The following is a 14,133-nucleotide window of genomic DNA, read 5'->3' as shown; positions in this document are numbered from 1 at the left end:
GCCCAGTCCTAACTTGTGCTGGAACAGCCAGGCCAAGTGACCTGAGCTGTATCCAATACAAAGCAGATGCCGGCTGGAGGGCAACTCAGGGTAAGGGGATATTTTTCCCTTACCCCAAGTAATACCCCTGCCACTCCTATAGGGCTACTTGGATCTGCACCAGCAAAATCGCTGGTGCAAATCTAAACAACCCATGTAAGGCTCCTGGGGCCAGAGTCAGGGGTTCAGATTTGGCATGTGCTGCTGTGGCTTATCTCACCCCCATCCCAGGCCTGATCCAGTCTGCCCTCCACCCACCTTGAAATGCCTCCTCCCTGCCTCCATTATGCCCTCCCATCACCCTCTCCCACCTCCTGTGCCAACCTGCCCAGGCTGGCGCAAACGTACCCTGCCGAGGTCTGGATCTGGTGCCAGCGGGCCAGTGCACATCCTTGCACCAGCCCAGCTGGCTCTCAAATAGCCATGAAGTACTTTATGGGGACCTGTGCTGGCCTAAGTCAAACTCTGGAGTGTGCTCTAAGACAGTGGATATACAGTCAGTTCCAAAGAATGTGCAACAGTAATGTATTTCATTGGTCTTGCACATATTGTTTTTGGTTGTGAAAGGCACTATAATAATTGCCAAATGGATTTGGGGGGGGGGGCTCCTCTTTCATTTCTGTTATTTGTTGGATAGCGAGCAACACTGACTCATGAAAAGTTTCCTGTTTTTTCTGCTTTTTCTAAGAAGTGCCCCATAGCTATGTTCACTATGGAATCAATGCTTAACTAGCCAAGGACTGATCCCCCCCCTGCAATTAATGCAAGTTCCACCTTCCAGTAAATCCATTCATGCCATCCTGATTTGTATCAACCCAAAGGCGAAGGATTTGGTCTAATGAAACTTTGGACCTTGAGGCTTTATGGAAACCATGTCAGGAACTGAAAGACTGATTGAGGAAAATCTCAGGACATTCTGTACCCCTAACAATAATTTCAGCTGGCAAACGTGGAAATTCCATAGTCCTTTCTCAATGCCTATTGTATTTTTGAGAGGGTGGAAAAGGTTCTTTTACCATGTCCAGAACTGTACTCCCTGTTTTCAATTATTTTCTTTGCTTTACAAAAATATTAAATCTTAAAGTAGCTCATGATATAAAGCTATTGTGGGAAGAATCCTGTGTGTGAAGGTCTCTTTTTTCAATTTTTATAAGAAACTGCTTTATACTGAGCCAGACCACTGGTTCATCTAGGCCAGTATTGTCCATACAGACAAGAAGTGGCTCTCCAAGACTTTCACTGCTTACCTAGAGATAGCAGGGATTGAATCTGGGGCCTTCTTCGTGCGAAGCATATGCCGTGGTCTTTTCCATGCTCAGGTGTATAATGGCCTTGGAGCAGTTGTTCCCAAACTGTGTGCTGTGGCACCTCAGGGGTGCTGCAGGATTTCCCTGATAGCCACTGGAGTCGCTAGGGGGGTGCGGGCCGCACCAGGTGACATGCAAGAGGGGGGTGACGCGCACTGGGAGGGTGACATGCTAAAATCGTGGTGGTTAGGAATAATACCATCATGTTCTATACCGTTGACTGCAGAATTTCGAGCAGAATGCAATGCAGAAAACAGAAGTGAAATATCTCCTTTTTATCAAATGTTATTGGCAAAAAACCGGAAAACAAAAAACGCATGGCGCCCAATGGAAAGAGAAACCAAGGGGTATCGCACGCTTACTCATGAGTAGGTGAACATGCCTTAGTCCATCTGAAAGGGCAGGCTGAGAGGTATCCAACAACACCAGAATAGTCCTGATCGAATGAATGTAGCCCCCCAAAAACACCCGAGAAGAAAGTCCCTCCCTCCAAGCTGGCAAATGTATTGAGCCCTATGGAAAGCAAAACTAAGCCACATGGTCACGTTTACTCGCGATTAAGCAAACATGCCTTGGCTCCTGGGCCGGTCAGGCAAAAGGAAATGTGAGGCCAGCAGAATGGTCCTGATTTGATGCAAATGGAGCTCAATAAATGCTCCAGAAGGCAGCCCCCCCATAAAAAGAATGAAACAGGCTTGACAGGGTAAGGTGAATTTTTTTTCTGTTTTAGGCTGCAGTCCTATCCACACTTTCCTGGGAGTAAGCCCCACTGACTATAATGGGACTTACTTTTGAGTAGACAGGCATAGGATTGGGCTCTCAGACTTGCAAAGCCAGGTGGATCCTGTTAGTGATATGCTTGAAATATAAGAACTTAAATTGAACTGGGTGCTGGGTAGGGGTGAAAATCTTACTGATTCTTTTTTTTTTGGGGGGGGGGGAGTGTTATTGCAGGCAGGCTACAGAGAAAATTCACTTGGTGGGGTTGGCTTTCCCTTATTTATTGATTTTACTTTAATTTATTTATAATTATTTATTTTAATTTGCTTTATGATGGGTCCTGGACAGATTGTCATTCTAAGAAGTGGGTCCCAGTGCTAAAAGTTTGAGAACTGCTCCAATAAGGTGTTAGTAACTTGACACCCTGGGGGAAGGTGACACCACCAGTGACCAAAATCACTAAAATCAGAGTTTGGAGGAATAATACCATCATGTTATATATCAATCAATGTGTAATTTCATGCAGAATGCGATGAAACAAACTATGTTGAAATATCTTTATTCTATCAAAAGGTACAGCCAAAACACCAGCGGGGATAGGGCAATGGTAGATCACCACGCCCACCAACTAGAGTGTTGCCCTACCCACTGCAGGGGGGTGACGTGCTGGCCTCCCATACCGGGTGATGCGAACCCTAGTGACACCATTGCTGGCAGCCTCTTCTTCCCAGCTTTACTGGGCACTGCTATCTTGGATCACATGAGATCTTGCACAATCCAAGATGGTAGAACTTCGGAGAGCTGGGAAGAACAGACTGCCACAAAAGAAGGGCACAAAAGAAGATCTGCTGTTCTCAGTTGATGAGAAAACACACAATTCTGAAATGTTCAGTGTATCCGACAGTTACTGCCAGACATTGCCTGAGGAAGTGGAATGATCAACGTTCAGCATTGTTATCTATACGTTGTATTAGTACCGTTAATATACTGACTTTGTTCATAGGGAAACAAGTGAATCTAATGCTGGAGACTCTAGCTTCTGAGATGAAACCACCTGAAAATGTACAATTTTCCGTTGTTTCAAACTGATATCTAAGGTGCAACTCAAGGTGCCTTGGACTTATATAGTTCTTCCTGATGCTAATGGGAGCATACTTGTGTATGTGGTGATTTTTGAAATTGCTTTCTCAGTTTACTAATGATTCTAAAGAGCATTCCATAGAATGCTTTTTAGACTTTTCACTTCTAAAATTCCAGAACTGATATGCTGAAACCCTGAAGTCCCAAAGTCAACTGCTCAAAGTGCATTTGTAAAGCCACAATGGGTGAAAGAGCCAAGGCACCCTACATTTAAGTCTATAAACCAGTGTAATTGATTGTAAGGCAGTCCTCAAACTTTTTAACAGTGGGACCCATGTTTTAGAATGACAATCTGTCAGGATCCACTGGAAGTGATGTCATTAATTCTGGAAGTGATGTCATGGCCAGAAGTGACATCATCAAGCAGGAAATTTTTAACAGCCCCCATACAACAAAATCACATCAAATTGAGAAGAAAATTAAGTTTCCATTAAGTTAAAAATTTATCTATTTCAAAAAAAATTCCCCAAATATCCCAAAGGCTGCAATCCTATCCACACTTACCCAAGAGTAAGCTCAACTGACTATCATTGTTAAAAGCTGAAACCCAACAAAATAGATCTGTACTTTTCAGATCTATAACATTTCCCCAAATGCAGTCACATGACATGGTAGCATCAAATCTAATGTATTTAAAATAAAATACACATTGAAATAAATGGGGACCCATTTGAAATTGGCTTGCGACCCACCTAGTGGGTTCAGATCCACAGTTCGAGAAACACTGAATGTTGCTATTTCCTGCCATTTTTAAGTCACATCCTTGGTAGAAGGAGGGTTTCTACAAAATGAGAGTACAAAGGAATACATAAGCTGCTTTACAGAGGTGAGTGTGTCACAACCATTCTATACTTGATGACTCTGCTGAATGTGTTAACTGACTCCAATGAAAAGTCTTGAGTTTGCAGAAACTCTGAGTAATATTTCTTTTCTGTGCTGTTAGAACAGATAACTTCCTTGCATATGAGTCAGCATTTGATGTTGATGTTACTGATAAGCATTTGTGCCTAAATCATTCCCAAAGCCTAGTCTAAACTCTTGCCAGTCCTGAATAAGCACATGCTGAGTATACAAACTGGCATCTCCATATGGGACCTGTGCATGTGTCCCCTGACACGCCATTGCTTAGAACAGTGGTTCTCACACATTTAGCATCAGGGCCCATTTTTTAGAATGAGAATCTGTCAGAACCGACTGGAAGTGATGTCATGACCGGAAGTGACATCATCAAGCAGGAAAATTTTTAACAATCCTAGTTTGCAATCGTACCCACATTTACCCAGGAGTAAGTCCCATTTACTGTCATTGTTAAAAGAATATACATAGTAGCTTATTAAAAGTCTATAACATTTCGCCAAATGCAGTCACATACCATGGTAGCATCAAGTCTAATATATTAAAAATAAAATATTGAAATGAATGGGAACCCACCTGAAATTGACTCGCAACCCACCTAACGGGTCCCAACCCACAGTTTGAGAAACATTAGCCCTAGAAAATAAAGTATGCTATAGATTCAGGGAGGCAAATTGGCGACATGCACATTACAGAATCTCAACACTATTTTTCTAAACAGAAAAGCAGCTACTGTGAATGGAGAAGGCATGGGAGAGGAAGGACATGCTTGCTATTTGTGTGCACAGAATGCCACACTATATGACACTATATGACAATTCCTAGGGCTTTGCATTATCAACACATTTTGCTTGAATATTTATTTAAAATAAAATACACATTGAAATAAATGGGGACCCATTTGAAATTGGCTTGCGACCCACCTAGTGTTCCACAGTTCGAGAAACACTGAATGTTGCTAAAAGATCCACAGTTTGAGAAACACTGAATGTTGCTAAAAGAGAGAACTTTCATAAGGCATGCACCAACTCAGATCTGCTGAGTTAGAATTTTCTCATGTACACCAGTGGGAAGTAGATTTGCAGCCTTAGATAGCTTTTTTTTTTTTTCCCAACACAGATGTGTGTGTATTGATTTTGTTTATTTCAGTTTTAGCCAAGAGTTTTGCATCGCTGAGGGCCTCCCTAGGAAGCTGCATATTGTGAAAAATATTTCTTGCCCAGTTAGTCAAACATTTACTATCATTAATCCTTTCCTACATAAACACAAGCTGGGAGAACATTTATATAAGCATTTCAACACAGGTACAAATAGCAGACATTTCAGACTTGCACTGTACAAGTGGATCACAATGCTAAGATCAGTAGAAGCACATAGGAATAATTATGTGTGACCTGCTATAGATCACTGTATGTGTTTCCCTGCATGTATGTAGGGTATGCTTGTATCCTTTCTGCAATGTTGTAAATGTGTAAGGCAGTCTCAGTAAGCGGAACAAAAAACACTCTTAGGCTGAAGACAGACTATAGGGCTTCTCTTCTTCTTCTTTCTAGAAAGCCAAAGGTGTCATGATAGATCTATCATTGACTGTAGCACACACACACATTTTACTTTTGCCCCAAAATAGTCTCTGCTCAAACAAGTTTGGAAGATTTTCGAAGCATTATTAAAATAAAATAAAATAACCTGGAAAACCTGTTTGACCGGAATGACACTGAGATGATACAGAGCCTGTATACATGGCTTTCTGAGCTGGTATCTGGAGTCAGTGAAGGGCTGGATCAAGGCAAACAAGCTGAAATTAAATCTGGATAAGACAGACGTTCTCCTGGTTAGGACACTTCTGAAGTGGCAGTGGCAGACCTGGAGGGGCGCAGGAGGGCAAAGGACCCAAGTGCTACCTCCGTGCAGCACTCCAGACCATGTGGGATGCCTTTTGAGGCTTCCTATGCAATCTTTAGCATACTGTTTCCGAAAGCTCCCCCAGTTGGTTCCAATGTCACATGAGGCTCCGTGATGATGAGTAAGCTGGGGGGCGGCATGGTGCGGGGGGGGTGGCAGCACGGATCTTTGCTGCAGGGCATGTAGCGGGGTAGCTCCATGTGGCTTTGGTAGCGGGGTAGTGAAGTGGCATTGGTGCATCAACAGTCTCTTTATAGGGTTGCTGTCCCCCTATCAAGTGTGCACATGTTAAGAATCATGTGTATACTTCTGACATGGCCTTATCCCTTCAGTTGATGTGACAGCTGTGTCTATTCCTGCCCCAAGCAGACCTAACCAAGGTTACCTTGCTCTACTTACCTTGCATATAGATTACTGCAACATGCTGTATGTGGGGCTGCTACGAATAAGATCTTCCAGAAACTTCAGTTGGTACAGAATGTGGCTGCTTGGATATTGAATGGTGCCTGTCCATATGATCCTGTAATACCTTTGTTGATGTAACTGCACTGCTTATCAGTTTGTTTCTGGGCATGATTCAACATGCTGGTTATTACCTTTAAACCCAACATGTCTTAGGACCGAAATGTCTCAAGGGCCACCTCCCCACACATGAATCTATCCATCTTGTTAGAGCTTTCAGAAAGGTCCTCTTTCTGGTACCACCATCTTCTGAGGTGCTGATAGTAGCTACCTGTGAGACAGCCTTCTTGGTGGTTGCCCCTATCCTGTGGAACTCGCTGCTTTGTGAGGTTTGCCAGGCCTCCTCAATGTGGTTGAACCACATTCAACCAGCTGAAAACCTGCCTTTCTTAGTGGGCCTTTTCATCATCATTAGGAATAGCGAGTGGTTCTGGTCCTCCGCTTGTTCTGATTTTTGCTCTGATTTTGTTTTTGCTGATTCTTTTGTAGTTGCAGCAAACCCTTGATTTAATGGGCCTCAATTTAACCGACTAAAAACAATGAACATTTTCTGTTTCATTGAAAACTAGCCATTGGTGGGACAGAGGGGGACTTTCAGTAGGAGTGGGCTGTTAGGCTGACAGCCAGGACAGATCTGAGTGCAATGAGGTCATGACTGGGTGGTTTTGTTAATTGTTCAACATTCATGGCTTTCTAGACACATTCATGCATTCCAGCGTTGTTAGTCTGTAAAAATGTTTTGTTGACTGCACATATGCAGAAGTTTTATGTAGGAGAGCACTGACTCAGAACCTAGTCTTGCTTTTATCAATATCACAATATGGTGATGCTACTAATTTCTAATCTTGCACATTATGATAAGAAACTTAGTCACTACTCAGGATAAAAAGCAATTCGCCACGACTCATACAAAAGTCCTTTCCCCTGTGACGGAGAGGAATTTTCCATTGCAGTAATAGGTTTCTACAACCAAGAGGTTACAGGGTTATTGTGCAAAACAGTACATGTTTAGACAGCTTAATTGCAATGAAAATAACCTTTTTATTAAAAAAAAAAAAAAAGAATGTTAAAGTATTTGGAATATTAGCTCATTGTGACCCTCTGAACGTCTCTCTTTTAATTGGTCCCTCAGACATGCTGGCATCTCATCCATTAGGGTGACCTTTAAAGTTGACATCACCACATACCCACTGATTTATCCAAATATACACAATAAAAGTTAAGATTGTCCATGACCACATAGGTCTTTTTGACACTTTAGCCTTTCCAGTACAATAGCACATTACGGTGGCTCATCATCATTAGGCCAAGAAAATTCACCTGAATATGAAACTTCATTGAAATGAACTGCCTTTCTTAGTTTTCACCAAGTTGGTACATGTCAGAGCTGAAACAGTATGTCCTGTTGCAAATAAAGGTAGTCTTATAGGTGCTTCCAACTCTAACAGTCCAATTCTAACTAATACCTCACCCCCACCCCCATGCCAACAAAATGTGCACTGCTTCTTGCAAGGGGGGCCATTCCCGGAGGCCTTCTCAAGGTAAAGAAAATTCCATCCCCTTAGCTTGGAGTAAGCCTCCACTACCCCAATGGATCTCCTTGGATATATGCCAGCCATTTTGCTGGTGTAGGTCTGAGGAGAGTAAGTGAGAGAGGAAGGAGAAGGAACAGGATTAGAATCTTGCACAATTTGCTGCTTCCAGGAACCACCTCTTCTCTCCTCGTTCTACCTCCCACCTTCCTCCTCCCTGCCCAGGAACATGCCCATTCTTCCCTGCCCTGCCCCCAACCATTGCTGCCTCCGTGCAAGTTGTCATCTGTGGCAGCATGCCAAGGTCACTGCCACCCTTTGCAATCATGTCCCTAAAATGGCCTCCACACTATTATGCGATAACGGAATGTACACAATGATAGCATGTTATGCATGTACGTCATAACGGCACGTATGTTTTACATGTAAAGGCTCTACGTGCCTTTACAATGTTCAAAACCTAGTTAGGATTGGGCCCTCACCCATATGAACAGGCTACTATGCTAATGGCAATCATAAAAAACCAAGGTCATCTCATTACTGAGAATTTTATTATTTTAAAAAGAGAAAAAAACACCCATACATTTTGTAATTCACAATTCCAATTCTGTAACTGGTTTAAAATAGGTAAATTTGCATGATTATATATTTACATTCACGCCAATTTCGGGTATGTTCGTCCTGTGGGGAACTGAGTGTTGATAGATGAATAGGGATAGATTTTATCAAAAATCCTAAGGATTCTTAGAGTACAATCCTACACTTCAGGAACACCTGTTTGAGCAGCATATGGTGGAAGCCAGTGATATTAAACCTTTTTCATGCCATGACCCAAAGAAATAAATAATGAGACTAGGGACCCACCATCTATCTCACCTCCTCCCAGGACCCTATCTGCCCACCCCCTGCCTCTGTCACTGCTTCCATTATGCTCTCCCAGCACTGTTCACAATAGCCAAATATTCTTATTACAGAGAGCAGAAAAAGTTACCTTGAAGCCTGGCACTAGTGAAAACCTATTTTAGTCCAATTGCAAGACTGGGACACCATTTCTTGGTACCTGAAGGGGTACACTAAATGCCTCCCCCTTAACCTGGTGGTGCTCTAGTCCAGTGGTCTTCAACCTTTTTTCATTCCTGTAAGTTACTGCAACCCCATAACTGAGGCTTTGCGTCTCCACTGGGGTCACAAATCCAAGGTTGAAGAACACTGGTGTTAAGCCCTTGGACACTGGCACAATGACTTTGTAGCCCTAGTTCTGCCAGCAAATGTACTTAGATGCCCATGCTAAGTCACACCAATGCACCTCCAATGTCAGTGCAACTACAGCTGGCAGAAACCTCCAAACAAGGTGGAGGGATGTGCTGGAGTTTGGAGTGTGTCTGTTGTGTGTTTGGAGTGAGTCTTTTGGAGTTTTATTGAATCTATTTATGAAGTAATTTTTATTGAATTTTTTTTAGTTTTGTTGATTTCTTTGTATGATATTATTTATTGAGTTAGAACTGTTGGTTGCCTTGGGTATTTCTCGGAAAGGCAGGATCAAAGTATTTTAAATAAATATGCCACTTTCTGGGCAGCTGATATCTGATTTGGTAAAAAGTCTAAACCACTAAAACAGGGACAAGAAAATCAATAACAATATGCTGTTTTGTCAATCTCCCCCAGTTGTGAATCAAGATGGCCAACCTTTGATCGAAGGGAAGCTGAAAGAAAAACAAGTCCGATGGAAGTTCATCAAAAGGTGGAAAACACGCTATTTCACTCTTGCCGGCAATCAGCTTCTCTTTCGGAAAGGGAAATCTGTAAGTTAGAAGAAAGATTCATGCTACTTAATACATTTTCTTTATCAATGGGCTCTAAAAAACATCCTCAGACTCCTTCGCAATTTGTTTCAACAAACATGCCATTACAGGTCGCTTGATATTGAGGTTGTTGTGACTCTAATCTGTGCTGTACTTTGAGATTAAACAGATCATAGCCCAGGGTTATCAACTGGGCATCTTTCACATGCATTAAGACTCCATAAATACCTAGTGGGGAAGGTGCCCAAATCCTATATCTCTGGATTTGGTTAAAGGATTGTTGTAACATATGCGCTAATGTTGAAAGAGAAAAGCTCATGCATTAAGCTATGCAGAATTTATTGATGTGTCAACAAGCACAAATTCCTGAACATCAGCTCCAGTGGAACTAACAGCCTGATGTTAGAATGTCATGTTCCACCAGTGTGAGTTATCACAAAAGCACCATAACGTACTTTGCAACAGCACAGAGCACATGTGCTCTGGCAGGAAGTCTGGAGCAAAAACAGGGAGGAGATGGGTGGGTGGTTCGGGCCTAGGAGAGAGTGGAATCAGTGGTGCCAGTGCGCACTGTATCCAAACCCCCTTCCCAGGTCTGATCCGCCTACATGGATCAACTCAGACATGCCAGATATATTGCTGATTCAAGTCCGTGTTGACCCATAGCGGCTGCTGGGGCAAGTGGGGTTTTCTGTTGCTCAAATCTTTATTGTTTCATTGTAAATTCTGTTGTATTTTATTGTGTATATAATTGTTATTGGTTGTTTATTTTACTATTACATTTTAATTATTATGCCTTAAGGCACTTGAGGGTCTTTTTCCACTGAGTGGAAAAGCAGCCTATACATTTAAATAAACATTTGAAAAGCAAGATTGCAGTACACATACCTATGTATTTTGAGACCATACGTCGAGTTCACCCATCTCTGTTTCAGAAGGATGACCCAGATGACTGTCCCATTGAGCTCAGCAAGGTCCAGAGTGTCAAAGTTGTGGCCAAGAAGCGCAGAGATCGAAGCCTTCCCCGGGCCTTTGAAATCTTCACAGACAGCAAGACCTACGTTTTCAAGGCCAAAGATGAAAAGAACGCCGAGGAGTGGCTCCAGTGCATTAATGTAGCTGTTGCACAAGCAAAAGAAAGGGAAAGCAGAGAGGCAACCACATATTTGTAAAATCCTTTGGGCCTGTTTATGCTACAGCACTCCTCTGTAACACAGGAACAGGTCCAGCACTCTGTCTTCGAAACTGCAGAAGAAAATAGAGCTGCTCGCTGATAGTGACTGTGAGCTGGGTAGTGTTGCGACATTTGACATTTAGGAGTGGCATATTTTGAGCCACAGTCCTTCAGTGCAAGACACACACCTATCTTATTCTTGCGGCAGTGTTTGTTCATGGGACCATTACCCCTTCCCAGGGTGTCACTGCCACCCACAGAAGGAACTACGATTTCCTGTCTGGAAAGCAGCAGAAGCACTGGGTGTTCTTTATGTGGCTCCAGTGAACACATTCCTCCTTGTGGGCATAAGAAAATTGCTGTTTCCTGTACAGAAAGTATGCATGGGCAGTAGGGAAACAAGACTCTTGTTTCTGAATAATGCATACTGAAGTTACTTATGTTGTTGGCCTCTGTCCTGCTGTGAATATCACTTAAGTGGCATGTAATAGGCACCTGTGGATTGACGCTTATTACTGACTCTGCTGATCAAAGATCTGTAGTATGGCAATTACGAAGTACCACTTTAAACATCTTAAGAGGACCTGTACAGCATCACTGCCACTTAACTATCATTCCTTCCTTTGCAAAGTACCCAGATAACATGTGTGGCTTCTATCAGGTTTCCATCCATGATATATGTCTCCATGTTTCTTTGCAACATTGCAAATTTGACACCATTTGGGTTACATTCAAGATGCACTCAGGGCAGCTTCATACATGTACTCTGAATGTGAAAGCTGCTATAATTTGCCCTACAACTACCCTATGACTCCTGCCACTTTATTTGCACCCGGCTCAGATCCAACACTGTTTGCTTGGTCTCACTGATGTTGCAATGTGTCATGGACTCAGACCCTATGGACCTGAAGGATGAGGAAGACTGGGTGCACAGACCCCATCCAGAGAAGCTCCTGGGAATACCCGTCTTGCCAGAGACTTTCACAGGAGGAAGGTACTAGGACCCCATGTTGCCAGCATCTGCTTAACCTGTGAGGTAGCCCCACTGCCCTCCTCCAACTGATGACTCCTCCTCCTTGGAACCCTCTGTGGTGGAACAGAGTTCCCTGCTATTCCTATCTTATAGTCAAAGCCATCAGGGGACTTCCCAGCCTCTATGTCTAACTAATGTCTAAGGGCCCAAATCTATCCCTCGCTAGCCTATAGAATGCAGCACAGTTGATGATGTGTACATTGTATGCGATGATGGGGGTGCCCAAACATCCCAGAAGAGGTAATTAAAACATTTTTTTACTTACCTCCATGTAAGCCTCCTGACCCCAATGGGTCTCTTTGGACCTATGCTGGTTATTTGGCTGGTCCAAGATGGGGTAAGGGGGTAGGATACGCCACTGCCACTGAGATCCTCCCCCTCCTGCCACCTGCTCAGCCCACTCTCTGCCACAAATTGCCCGCAATCGTCCCCCAAACTGCCCCCCTGCCAACCTACCATCTAGGGCATCTGGGAGCTGCTGTTGCACACTTGGGGCGCCCAACTGTTTGCACCAGTGACCCTGTGGTGCAAAACATCTTTCATGCCACTGGAGTGGGGCTTGCAGTGGTGGATTGTATTATCCACCACTATAAAACCTGGATAGAATTGGGCTGCTAGTAATGTCCAAGTCTAATGTAAATGTAAAGACGACATGCTGATATACTGATGAGCTGACCCTCGGTAGCAGAGAGGAGTTGCAGTTGCCGTCAAGTGGAGCGTGGGAGGCGAAGGGCCAGAGAGAGGCCAGACCGGGAAGGAATCCAGCTGGAGTGAGGAGTTCTGTGAAAGACTAGAACTATTCAATTGTAAAAATCCCTGCAGGGGTTTAGAACAGCCTGCCTACGTAAACCGCCTTGGATTAAAGTCTGAGGAGAAATCTGATGACCAAAGAAAGGCGGTATATAAATACCTGTATAAATAAATGTAATACCAATGTCTAAGTAGTGGGCATAGCTCTTTGACATAGCAAAACATTCCAGGGTGCAGAACTAAAGAAAAGAATCTGACTGCAAGACTATAACATTTCTCAGCAGATCCTAGACCACTGCAGGAGCAACGTCTTAGCAGCTGCTCTTTGAGTTGGCTTGAATCAAGCCTCTGATGTCTGCTTTAGTGGGAGCTAACCAAGGTCCTGTTCCCTTGCACCTTCGAAGGGTCCCATACAGAAACTGGATAGGATAAAATGAAATGCTCTAAAACTATCTTTTCACTGTGTAATAAAGGGACACATGCATATTTACATACTGAAGTTATCCCAATTAAGCTAGCCTAGAATTCAGCTCACTGGGTTGATGATAGTCTCGAAGTACGAGTAACAAAACACAAGATGTTTTCTTTGCATTAGATTATGAAGCCTCTGGAAGTGGATTGAATTGTCTGTGTATCTCTGTATCCAATGTACTGCAGAGCATGGAAACTGTAGAATTTAGTCAGCTGGTACAATGCACAGACTTTAGTGAATCTGATCATGTTGAGATCAACGCTGCATACTCATAAAGCACAGCTTGCCCCATGTGAGCTTTGTACAGTCACTTCCACCTCTCATTAGTAAAGGTGCTGGTATCACTAATTAACCTAATACTTACGACACCCCCAAACTCCCATTTCAACCAGCATTGCAGGTAGTAACCCTTTATTAATTCCAGTTCTTGCTAGTCTGTATGAACTCAGAAATTTTATGTTTGAATCTAATTTTTCTGGCATTTCGATAGGAAAGTTCATTGATACAATTGGGGCTGGCGGTGTCAAGAAGCACTGAAAATACAATTCTCTGTACACTGTTGACTTTAACTTTGTTCTGGAGAGATCTCAGTAGAGTAGAGGGAACCATATCCCGTTCACACTGCTCTGGGCTAGGGCTAAGGGGGCTGACTTTCAACTGCAAAGCATGTCAGAGTTGAATGGAAATTTTTAGTCCCATAAACAGTTTTATTTTGCTAGATGTTGGCTTTGCTGGATTATTTTGTGCCTGTTTCCTTTATGTTATAGGCCCTTCATTATTATTACTTCAACCACTTGCATTTTTAACTTCTTTATATTTACATCTTAATCCCATAGTCTTCTTTCCCAACTGAAATAAAACTGAATGTGTGTATCATGAACAGAGGTTAAAAACCATTTCCTTTTTGGTTTGTGTGAACTCAGAATTCAAACTTCAAGTTTCCAT

The 14,133-nt window shown here is 42.9% G+C and overlaps 1 protein-coding gene across 2 annotated transcripts in view; it reads left to right on the top strand.

The window, feature by feature from the left end:
* VEPH1 (ventricular zone expressed PH domain containing 1) overlaps window positions 1-10,931 on the top strand; it is a 136,338-nt gene extending 125,407 nt beyond the window's left edge. For both annotated transcript variants that reach the window (XM_066622082.1, XM_066622081.1), the window contains 2 exons: window positions 9,623-9,759; window positions 10,695-10,931. In XM_066622082.1, the coding sequence (XP_066478179.1) occupies window positions 9,623-9,759; window positions 10,695-10,931 (374 nt within the window). The remainder of the gene's footprint in view (window positions 1-9,622; window positions 9,760-10,694) is intronic.
* Window positions 10,932-14,133: the final 3,202 nt, after the last annotated feature.

The sequence above is a fragment of the Tiliqua scincoides genome, chromosome 3, assembly GCF_035046505.1.
Source record: "Tiliqua scincoides isolate rTilSci1 chromosome 3, rTilSci1.hap2, whole genome shotgun sequence".
Lineage (NCBI taxonomy): Eukaryota > Metazoa > Chordata > Lepidosauria > Squamata > Scincidae > Tiliqua > Tiliqua scincoides.
This window is presented reverse-complemented; position numbering and strand designations above follow the sequence as displayed.